Below are 12,804 nucleotides of genomic sequence, written 5' to 3' on the forward strand. Positions count from 1 at the left end.
TGAAATGTTACATTTAGAGATAGGCAGAGACAAAAAAGGCATTGAAAGTATAATGAACAGATATATAACACATAACAATGAGTACTTCACACTGTATCATGTATATAAGGGACACTCTGGAAATGCAAATAACTCATTATAAAACATCATTAGTTAAATGAGGGCTGTAAATACACATAATATTTTATGGTACTTGCATTAGGAGAAAACAAATTGACAAGGTATGCTTGGCCTAATGAGAATTATAATTTTATGTTAATGCAATTACACATATTAAATCACTGGAAACACTACATACAAGCAAACTATTGTAATCTGCCCAAAGCAGAACCAAGCAAAACCAACTGTTCACATCAAGAGCCACAATCAGTTACTTTGGATTGATTTAGAATTACCACATGATCTTATTGTTTCTTTACTAAATAACAGAGAATTGGAGTTCCTATGGAAAACCAGTGTGAGCATGGTAATTAAACTACAGAGCAATAAACTGAACTGGAAACCAACCACTGCTAGACTGCTGATTTGCCCACTTCAGGCACCATGTTACTGTACATAAACACAGACTAAATTACAGTGCCATAGGAGCATTTCTTACATTTGTTTACATTTTATTCAACTTATTTCTACCTACCTACTATATCCACTTTCTGTGTAAATCCACATCTTAATTATTTGAAACCCATTTGTTTTGTAAGTAACAGAACAAGAATTTTTAAATCCCCGTAGTAGCATTTATACTAGTTATAAATATCTGTAGTAGAGATTTTCTAAAAAGCTGACACAAAAATAGTTCAAATAAGTACAAAGAGAGCTTCATTTTCTAATAAAGACTCTGTGCCTTATCCATGTTTGACAAATTTATGTTTTCATTAATGCCTGATAACATGAATTAGTAACATTGACATAAATGAAACATTTATACAAATACTGTATATCCAAACAACAAAGTGTCTTTGAATTAGGCCAACTATATAAATACTAGACAAGGTGGCGAATGTAAAAAAATACCATAAATAGAAAGTGCACTGGTGGTAATAGTCCTACTTATCTTGGGCTTCAGTGTTGTATCCAATAATAGGCCTAAGTCCCTAGCCTTCACACAGCTTTTACTTTATATTTTTGTTCTAGGTTTTGAAAAATAATTCTTTTATTTTTTTACTTTTTTCTTGAATTACATGGACTTTTTTCTTACTAGATTTCTCTTTAGGCTTAGTTAAATTTATATACCGCTTTGTTTTAAGTTTTATCTTGATGCCTTCTTGCTTTTAGCAGTCACTACTATTCTGTGTAGTTGTTGTTAGGATGCAATGACTAATTACTAGGAGGCACAGCCCTGGACATGTAATTTAGTGACCAAGTTTGTAGATACAAGTTTTGCAAGTGCCTTGCTATTCATTTTCTGTTTATAAACTCTTTCTTAACATTTATTGACTCTGGCTTTTGAAACCTGATCTTGGTTTTAAGGCACAATTGTTAGTCTTACTGGTAACAAACCCATGCACGTTGTTTGTATTTCTTCTTTTGCTATGTTTCATCTTCTGGTCTACTCTATTCCTTTTGACTGCCATTTTGTCTTTCTGTCAAAAAGCAGCTGACCTATAAAGAACTTGAGACATGCTATCTGGCTGTCAGAGTACAAAATACCTGAGCAATACTTCATTTGTTATTTGGTACTTACTATCACAAGTGGCGCAGCACTGCCCGGTCAGCTTAGCAGGATGAGTGCACGTAACTGGAGGACAACTTAATTCCAAGTGTTCACATGTTACTTCACCACTCTGTGTTGTGAAAGTAAAGAAGAATAAATAAAGGAAAAACTTTTACAAAACAGATCCTACAATTTTTACAGTTTTGACAAGAACACATTAAGAACATCATACCGAATCAAGTGTGGCTGGCAAATACATGGACAAGGCAGAGACAGACTGCTACAACAAAACTAGTAAAACCACCAGTACCACTGATTACTTAATGCATTGCAACTTAGTTAATTACCTGAAGTTGCTCCTCTGATATTGAACATTATTTAAATACTTTAGCCATGAGTGAGAGAAATGGTTAATAGAACTCAGGACTAATGCCTGTCCCACATTTCTTCTAGCCTCCCGATTGGCAAAAGGATGCTTCTCCATCCAGGTTATTCATTCATTACGCTAGCCTCCTAGCCAGTTAAGGGATTCCCTTCCCTTGCTGGTGGAATGCCAGACCTGGTGCACCAGCAGCCACATTTTCCCACCATACCCATCTCAAGGCCAGGATAGGGAATGTGTCACACATACTTTCCTAACCATCCATTATACTGGCCTCCCAGACAGGTAACGGAAGAGGGTCAAACTTGGCTGGCATGCCGATCCAGCCATCACACTAGACAATTAAAAATATTGTATGTGCTACAAATGATTTCTGACTTATGTTGCAGGTAACATAGTTAGTTCTTCTTCTTATTTCGGCTGCTCCCGTTAGGGGTTGCAACAGCGGATCATCTTCTACCATATCTTTCAGTTAACATAGTTATTTGATACTCCTTAATTTGAAACTACATATATACATCCATCCATCCATCCATTTTCCAACCCGCTGAATCCAAACACAGGGTCACGGGGGTCTGCTGGAGCCAATCCCAGCCAACACAGAGCACAAGGCAGGGAACCAATCCTGGGCAAGGTGCCAACCCACCGCAGGACACACACAAACTGCACTTATTTATTTTGAACACTTGTTTTGTTGTTGTTGATTTTAATAAGAGCACTTGGCACTTTTTTACGCCTCACTGCCGAGCTCATCAGTGACATTACCGAGAGTGTCGGGTTCAAGGGCTCCCGAAAGCAAGATGGGAGCGTGGAACAGAACCCGCATCCTCACAGGAATTTGATCCAGGGATAATAAAGTGAAAATGTCATAGTGTTTAATACTGGAAGATAAAATAAAGGTATACAACAATACAAGAAAATAACAACAGTTTCATTCTGCAATACATTAAAATAAAAAGCTTCTGAACAGCACTAATTACCAAAGGACAAATAGTCCTTGATTCATTTTGTAAATAGAAAATATAGTGAGTACAATACTTAAGAACAGATTTGCAAAAATTGAGAAGGCAATTAATATCTACTTTGTTAAATGATATAACAGGAAATTGCTTTGTCCTCTAAAAATACAAATCTGGAAATTAAAACAGCTGGATAGATTTCATAATTTAAAAAAATGGTTGACTTACCAAGCACCTGCAGCTCAGACAGGGGTTATGTGATGAAATGAATGATTGACCATGCACAAATGTTTGAGACTCATAGTCACATTCTTCACACCTAAAAACAAAATTAAGAGATAATCATACACCAATATTATTTTCCTCTAAAATTAAAATAACATTTTTCAATATTATCAATTTTTGATTTTGAAAAGAGTCTAACTTGGGTCATTAGTATAAGGCATGATATATAAACATAGCCAACTTAACAAAACACTGCCTATATGACGATTTTCACTATGTGAGGTAAATTACCTAAATGTACATACTGTAAGTATAATTAAATCAAAGAAAGTCACTCCAAACAAGGCTCTAACAATCTATCCCTATTCTCTGCTCACCACATAGTTCCATTGTACTTGCCTGAATTTTGCTCAGGTTCACAATATGTTAAAATGCTCCTAGTACATAACATATTTAACAATGTGTATTTACCATCTCTGATAAAAATTCCCTGAGCACTAACAACCAAAAAAATACAGCACCTATTATTTACTCATCATATTTTAAAATCAGTATTTACATCTCTAAGTAAATAAAATGAAGGCCATGTCAAATTCATGTAAAAATTATGAATTATTGATAATCAAAATAACACTGTTTAACCATTTAACTTTACTGCTACAGCTGAGAAAGAATTAAAAACATTAATACTAAGATAGCAAAATAAACAACCTCACCGTGGACAACAGTCACCTGGTCTCTGAATAGGTCTGGTGCACCGTACAGGAGAGCATGGAATAGCGTTACAATGGACATCTCCATTCTGTTTTAAGATAAACCAAAACACATAACCCAAAATTTTTGCAAACATTTATTTGTATAAAAACAAAGTGTCACATAAAGATGTGCGTGAACTTGAGGCAACTAATATTAATTAAACATTCCTTTAGGTATGAGTAAAGAAATCTCACATAAACCACAGAAGCAATACGGCTGTTTTGCTAATAAAAGAGCTTTAACAATGTTATCTTTGGCAAAATAAAATATGCAGAATTTGCTGAAAAAATATTTGTGTCTATCAATCCATTTGATGTGTTCATATTTTTCATTAACTGTACATAAACAATGCCCCATGTTATTTGTAAGAAAATACATAAGCAAAATTAAATTGTTAGGAGTACATGACAGGTTCCATGTCTCAACATGTGCATCAAGGCAAATTTATTTTTGTGTAACCTTTTGACTCCTTTTTATTTAACTCATTTTTAGTGTTGATTATAGGGTTCAGTATATAATAGGTACACGCTTACATGTGTGATGGACTAATGCCCCATCCAGGGCTCCTTCCTTGTACCTTATGCTGCTGGGATAAACTCTCACAGGTTTAAGAATGTTATATGTTGTATTATAAATCAAAGAGTCCCGAGATCCAACAGTCTTGATGGACAAGAATTACATTCACGGATATAAGTTTCAATCATGGATGCTATGCCTTTATTGATTTTGGACATTTTGTTACTTAACACCACAAAGCTAAGGACTAATTACCTGATCTGTTTATGTTTTGAAAATGTTCTTTGAATGTTGGAAGTTTTTGTGCTCAAGTATTAAATGTTGGAATTCCTTGTGCTCCAGGAAAATAATGTTGGAAGTCTTTGTGCTCATGTAAAAATGTTGGAGGTTGGGTAATTGTGAATCTGAAATGTTCAAATGTTCAATGTTTAATAATATGAACAAAGAGTTTCAAAAAATGACATTGATGTTCTTTGTTCTCAATTTGTATATAAACTGCAGCCGGTTTGGTACAATTTGACAATCTTTTGAGTATACAATCAAATATGTAACATTTATTATAAAAAAGGCTACATAAATAAAAATAGTTAATATACTGTACTCTAACAAGCATTACTAGTTGGATTAATCCAGCCAGTGGAATAGGTATACTTTTTTAACACAAAAATCCAAAATACAGAAATGAATTTTTTTTTTCTGTATGTTAGCTGGATTGCTGATATTAGTTCTGAGTGGCAGAAATTAAGGAAAAAAGTATTTAAATAAACGGGTTAGAAATTAAGCTGAGGTCTTAAGCTGTAACTTCTTTAGAAATACATACATCATTAATCATCAAAATAACCAGAATTTACTATCAGGAATAACTGAAGTCAAAACCAGAAATTCATACAGTCATACAGCCTGTTTAAAATCAGGGAATAATCCAGTATCTTAAATGGGAAATGTGACAGTTCAGAACCAAATAATGAGAGACTGTTTGATACAAACAGCTGTCTATGAGGAAATGCAGGCAAACTAAACAACAGTCCACAGACACCCACACTTCAATGATCTTTTTTTGGGTATGTAGAAAAAACAGAAGTAATACTTACTTATCATGATGCAGAAGTGTTGCATGTAGATTAGCATATGTAACGTAAGAATTTCACTATTCCCTGTACACTTCCCAATAATGACCCTAATAACCCTAAGAATCTTAACAAACAAACCTGATTTTGCCTGTAAATAATTGGTCAACTGTACAGATGAGATACAGGGAATGTAGCTAATGCTTAGATTTTGAATCAGCCTGCTGTAAGGTGAAATAGAAAAGTAGGGTGCTTCTGACCGGATGTGGTTATGGGAGTTTAGAGTGTGTGGATCAGCCATCTAAATAAGAACAAAACAGTGTCTGCATCAATTGATTTCTTACCACACAGACACAATTCTGGCAGCGATCTCCATGATGCACAGTGGCACCATTTGTGTACTCCTGCCCATTGAAGAGACAACCTAGAAAATATAACCATAGAAAAGATTTGCCGACATTTGATTTTTAACACTAATTTATAGATCATAGTTATTTTAATGATTTAACAGGTTTTTAAAAGAAAAATAATTCCTAAAAATCACAAACACATGAAATATTTCTTATTTGACATTTATTTTTAATGTAAATATTTTCAGTAAACACACACTAATGCCAAACCAGATTATAAAAATTCTACCCAGGTAAAATTGTAAAATCATGTTTACTGTGTTTGTTTGCTGAAAACTAAAGTGACCAAAACCTATAAAAAACATTATATAAACAACTGTTATATAATAACAAATAATCTAATTAGTCAGTTTGGTTTTTCTGTAATTGGTCAGTTTGGTTTTGGTGTGACAAACACTGATGTTGCACATAAGGCAACAGATATTAAATGTCATAATTTTTTTTCTATTAGCTGTAAAGTGGCTAGTACTTAAATAAATGAATAACCAACTGAAAGAAAAAATAGGTATAAACTTGGTAAATAAGTTAAATCACTGTATGTATTATGTTTTAGTGAGAATGTAGTGAAGACCTTGAAATAACAATTATTTATAGTATTACTAAAGAAGTAACATTTTAATAACTTTTTTCGTCATTTTAAAAATAACTTGAATTAAAAAATGTACTTCCTACTTATTTCTGGGAATAAATTACCGTACTTAGCAATATTCTATTGTTGATGTGTTTTTAACCCTTACATGGACATCCTAAGGATGGCACACCATGTAGATTTATCAGACAATTTTGGAAGATAAATATTTTAACCAATTTATTAATCCAGTGTGAATGAAGACAATGTGCAAATCTGTTAAAATTTTAAAGGCTCTTCCTCTTTCCATTTCTTGTGTTATTTTGTCTGTCTAATGTTATTATCAACTTGTTCATGGAAAGAAAAAAGACCACATATTAAAAATCAGCATTACTAAAATCAAAAGCAGAAGGTGGTATGGTCTTTCATCATTGATTTTCATGTATACTACCAGATTGCTTATATTTCTAATTTGAAATAGTGGAAAGAAGAAGACAGCACTGAATTCACACCAGCCTGGTTGGATCTGAAAAAGAAATCTTGTAAAAAGTCCTCTCTGTATGCTCTGATCTGTTTTTTGGTCAGGAATAATTATCGCCAATATACCAGTAATCAGATTGTTTTTCGTTCACTCAAAATATGGAAGCAATATGGAAAAAGAAAAGTCCGCCAGGCTACAACACTTCCTATCTAACTGCATACTGAACTTCCTAAATAAGTTTGCTGATGAAAGAATAATAGAATGTCTCATCCATAATGGGAATGAATCAGCTTACAGAGTGGAGGTACAGTGATTGGTGGAATGGTGCAAGTGCAATAATCCATCTCGTAACATGGGCAAGACGAAAGAGATGATTACTAACTTCAGAGATGGTTGTGTGCTGACCACACCACATTGCACATTGAGGGCTCTGTGGTAGAATTGGTCAAGGGCACCAAATTCCTTGGTTCATACCTGGCAGCTGGCCTTACTTGACCAATCATCACCACTTCCACACCCAAGAAGGCACATATAATGTGCAAAGGACCTATTATGATAGTCATGTCTGTCTGCCTGTCTATATGAAACAACATATTCAAGGAAATGTGTTTGGAGACAGGTACATTTTCATTGAAATATCTTGAACAGATCATACTGTACACAGTTTAAAATTTTCAAAATCTCTGACTGAAAACCTTTAGTGAATTTGCAAAATCGTCTGACTTAAAGAGGAGAGATTTTCTGTACAACTCAGCTACAATTTAGTTTACTGTTTCAGTTTTACATTGAGAGCAGTTACACCCACCTGTATATTTTCCTCATTTTCACCTCTGATAGATGTTACTGAGGTGATCCACATAAGTTAACGAAAAAGTAGCAAACTGCGTGAGCAGGTTAAGACGCCATTTCCACTGCTTGCTCCTTCAGCGCACACATGATGGTAATACTCTTATCAGCCAGTCCAGGAAGGCACATGCAGAAACCACTACATGCATCTTCCTCCTCCTGATGCTTTAACACTAGAATCCCTGAAGCCTATGAAAAAAACTCATAATCCTGGGCCACCTTAAATTCCTTCACACCTCTTCATTAGCACCCTTTGTTTTGCAAATGTGTTGATCAGCACCTGCTATACCATCCCCCAACCGAAGCAGCTTGTCGTACACAAAGTTCTTCCAGCTCAAGTCTGTATATCTGGGTGTGAGGTGCCTTAAATTTTATTGGGTAAATTAACTATCGTTATTTGGAATACATACATTTCATGTGTATTCAGTGTCTACAACAATCTGTGTAAATGTAGGATGACAGGAAATGCAAGGCAAGAAATGTTGAACACATAACTAGAACAGAAATTTTGTTTCATGTTCTACTAATAACTAGCCAAATGCTGACATGAAGTGTATAATGTGTGAAGACACACTGAAGTCCAAGTATCACATAAAAACTTTCAGAAAAGACACAGAAAAAACAAGTGCGCTTTTATTCAAGAACTTAACCAAAGTAAATGAAACTGAGATAGGGTACGACACACACACCCACATATACATCTGCTTGGTTGGTGTAGAGGTAAGAACTGCTGTCTCCAAGTTGAGAGGTGGCAGGTCCAGTCCTGGGGCTTTCATGCATTAACTGTTTTGAGTAGTGCGCTGCTATTTATTACTACTACTAGTCATTTAGCCCGTTACAATAACGGGCGCTAGAACAGTAGTGCATAAACATTAGTAGGAACAGTCTATATTAAATGGCAAGGAACTTTGACCTCATTCTTTTTGTTGGTCGTATTTTTCTTTCTTTCAGCCTTTCTTTTGTTGATGTTTACTTGCTGTGTATTGTGTGTCTTTAATTTTCTGTGACAGTAATACTGTCTTGTACGGCTCTATTCAATAAGGGCGCGCACAAAAAGGCGAGCTTCAAAAGGGCGACCTCAATTGAGCGCGGCGAATAAGGGCTCGCCTTTTTGTGCGCACCCTTATTGAAGGATAGCGTCTTGTACGTCCGCTGGCTTGTACGTCTGTAATATACCTGTAATTTTCTCTGGCGGTAATACAGGCGTGCGCGTCGGTAATATGCCCTTAATCTCCTCTGACAGTAATACTGGCTTGTATGTGGCTGTAATATGCGTCACTGTATTGTGTACCTTTAATTTCCTCTCGCAGTAATACTGGTTTGTATTTCCGTAAAACGCCCCTAACTTTCTCTGACAGTAATATCGCGTGTCGCACCGAGCCCCGCGCATGCGCACTTCATCGGAAGACACCCACACATGGACACCTGGACACACATAGGGATTTTATATATATAGATTATAGAGTAAAAACATACATTTGATTTATTTGAGTCTGTAATAGCCAGTGTAAATTTATAGTACTTGTAAAAGTTAGTGTTTTGTTTCATTATTCATTTTTATTCTCGCAGTCACGTTCAAGCTTCCCCCTGATCTGACACTGTTAGCTTTCAAATAAAGACATGCTGTAACAGAGGTGAACTCATGTGAATGAGGGTTCTACATCGGAGAAAGAGAACAGAAGCCCTCTCTGCAAGAAATGTCCATTCACAAATCAGAACAACGCAGCTGTAACAGGCGTAAAGGCGAAAGATGGCAGCGTTTGGATGCAGCAAGAAGTCGGGTGTCATCCTGCTAGTGAATTTGCCACACGCATGTCCTTCAACGAAACAGCAGGGCTTACAGAGCTTGCCAGGGGGTCATGCAAAGTCCTGTTTGTGATTATGTTTTTTGATGGTCTTTATATAAAAAAACATTTACATGTTACTTATATAAAAGCCCTGCAGTGGGTTGGCACCCTGCCTGTGATTGCTTCCTGCCTTGCGCCTTGTGTTGGCTGGGATTGGCTCCAGCAGACCCCTGTGACCCTGTGTTCGGATTCAGTGGGTTGGAAAATGGATGGATGGATGGATTATATAAAAGATAGATCAAATGTTACTTATCTTGATTTATTTGCTAATCTTTCAACAGTGTAAAGTCATGCCACGGGAGAAAGACTTTCTGAGACTAAGGTCATAAAGCTTACAGAGCCGTTTCTGGACAAAGGCAGAACCATAACAACAGTTCCATAAAGTGCGACAGGAGCTTCCACCTGCAGCTAAAGTCGCTCTTGTACTAAGTGGCATTAACTAAAGCTGCGTCGGTGGGAGATGGGATAACAGTCTGCCTACTGCCGGTGCTGATCAACACATTTGCAAAACAAAAGATGCTGATGAGGAGGTGTGAGGGAATTTAAGGTGGCCCGGGATTACAACTTTTTTCATAGGCTTCAGGGATTCTAGTGTTAATTAGTAACAGGCAAGTAAAATGATCTTACTAACCATAAAACTATAAAATGCAAGAAAGGGAAACAAAGGGTTATCTGTATATGAATGAAGTACCCTGTGGTGTGTAAGATGCTGTGTACAGAGCAAATAAACATTTAGTCATTACTAATTACCCTACCCTAAACCAAGCTCCCAGCTCCATTATCTAGACATTATAATGGTTAACTATTATAATGTCACTACAACTTACTAGGGTGGCTAGACATCCAGGTAACAATTTTCAGGTTATGTATCCCGATAAATGACTAAAGAATAAAGAAAAGAATGGTCTCAATAGGCTGCCCATCTAATCATACCCCAGATTCCATTTAATATACGTATAATACCATGGTCAAAACCCACATGAAAAAAGCTTAATTAAGAACTTGTCTTAAATGTGAACACCATACCAAGAAGTAGACAAAAACAGACAGTACTGCTATTTATTTGTTTCCACTTTAATCAATGCATGCAATTATCAATTCTTATTTGTGGAAGTTTTTTTTTCTAAACCTTGAACCCTTGGTGTTGATGATGTGATAAAGCAGACATTAAACAAATGACAATGGGCTTTATGCTTGGGAATACAAGCTACACAAGTGTCCTGGTTTGGGACTTTGAAAATCTGCCCCCCCCCCTATAATTTGCCATCAGAGTGCCAAATTCATCTGTTATCATTTAATGGGCACTCACTGTAATAATGTCTGCCTGTCATTTTCCCTAACATTTGTCATTACTGAATTGCTTTGCAAGTCCTATTTCATGAAAATATATACAGTCAAGCAAATAAGGAATTAATTAAAGGTTTTTAATTTTTAATTTACTTATTTAGTTTAACTGCCAATAGCAAATTGCCACTGTGTGTGAATATGGGGTATGTGTGTGTTTATGTGTGTGAGAGAGGGGTCCCTATGATTGACCAGTCTATCCAGGTCTGCTTTCAGCCTTTTGCCCAATCCTGGTGAAATGGCCTTTGGGCCCCCTAAGTAAAGCTAGCTACAGCCATAAAACACAGAAATGGAAATATTGTCAGCCTTTAAATTTGTTATTAACAATTAGACATATTTAATGATGTTAACCATTTATTTACTTTATATAATTTAATCCAACAAATGCAGCACTGCAATTCCAACATGAACATTTTGTCAACCTTAAATTGAGTCAGAGTATTCTAAATGTTTTTACTATTTCTGATTCTAATTTGGATCTTTGTGATTCAGGTATTTATTTTTTTATAAGGTGTTAAATGTGGTATTCATTTGTATCCAATGCTTTGTAAATGGAAAAGACACCATATAAATAAAATATATTATTATTCTTGGTATCATTATTTTTGTTGTTGTTGTTAATAATAATAATAATAATAATAATTTTGTCAAAATTAATCTTCTTTGTCTGGCAAAAAAATCTCTTGCAAAGCGTGGCACACAATTTGGTCAGTTTAGGAAAGTACATAGAAATTAAGTATGTCAGGAAGTGCGTAGCATATTAAGGATTTAACATGCTACTTTAATTATGATGGGTTTTGGAAAACACTTCTAAGTTAATGATAGATCTTAAGATGGAATTTGTAATGATGTTAGGGTTACTTACTTACTTACCCTCACAGACTGGGCAGCAAGATCCTGTTTTAGGATTTGCTGGATTTCGACAAGGTAGAACACATCTCTCCCTTTCACACAAGACTTGACCTTCCTATAGTAAAATATTAGTATTATATTAAATACTTGTTTAAAATAATAGCATAACTTTCTCGGACATAATCTCTTAATGCAATTCAGTGTAAAGTTGCTGGAGCCTATCCCAGAAACACTGGCTTCAAGGCAACAAACAGTCCTGGCTTCCTTGCAGAGCCCACTCATGCACATACCTACACTCACACTCCACAAATACAACATAGATAGTGCATAACATTATAAGTAAAATAAACACCTGAGAATGTCTTTTTTGTATCTAGTCCACAGAACTATTTATAGGTGGGGATGGTCCCTGTGGCTGCTACTTTTCTTAAGAAATATTTTTATCACATTTCATTACACTTATAAAATTAATCCTGCATCCATTGTGTTTGAACACAGTATGCTCCTTTTTTTCAAAGTGTATTTTGTGGAATAAAATTCTCAGTCAGACTTTGTTTTAATGTCTTTCAAAATTTGTTTTTATCATTTAATAAACTAAAAGAACTGTTTCACAGAAGACAGCCTCTCTCTATTTACCTATATATAAGCATTGTTAATGTAGAAACCTGTTAGCAAGTTTGAAATATCAGTACTAAAATATGTGAAAAAAGCTAGGAGCTGGCTAAAATGACATCAGATATGAACTACCTACGTACCTGAGCAGTCACAGAGATCACCAAGATCAGTTTTGATGAACACTGTTCTACAATACTGCTTTTTAACATGTAACATGTGTTGCTTGTTTTTTATTCTAAACTCGCCTACACAACAATACTAATTTCCAGAGAGTTTAATAGACTG

General features: G+C 35.4%; 1 protein-coding gene across 2 annotated transcripts in view; it reads right to left on the bottom strand.

The window, feature by feature from the left end:
* kcp (kielin cysteine rich BMP regulator) overlaps positions 1–12,804 on the bottom strand; it is a 273,671-nt gene that overhangs the window by 131,743 nt on the left and 129,124 nt on the right. For both annotated transcript variants that reach the window (XM_028814659.2, XM_051930227.1), the window contains 5 exons: positions 11,926–12,019; positions 5,901–5,980; positions 3,934–4,019; positions 3,221–3,311; positions 1,682–1,781 (listed from right to left, as the gene is read on the bottom strand). In XM_028814659.2, coding sequence (XP_028670492.1) covers positions 1,682–1,781; positions 3,221–3,311; positions 3,934–4,019; positions 5,901–5,980; positions 11,926–12,019 — 451 coding nt within the window. The remainder of the gene's footprint in view (positions 1–1,681; positions 1,782–3,220; positions 3,312–3,933; positions 4,020–5,900; positions 5,981–11,925; positions 12,020–12,804) is intronic.

Source organism: Erpetoichthys calabaricus, chromosome 1 (assembly GCF_900747795.2).
Source record: "Erpetoichthys calabaricus chromosome 1, fErpCal1.3, whole genome shotgun sequence".
NCBI classification, from domain to species: Eukaryota; Metazoa; Chordata; class Cladistia; order Polypteriformes; family Polypteridae; genus Erpetoichthys; species Erpetoichthys calabaricus.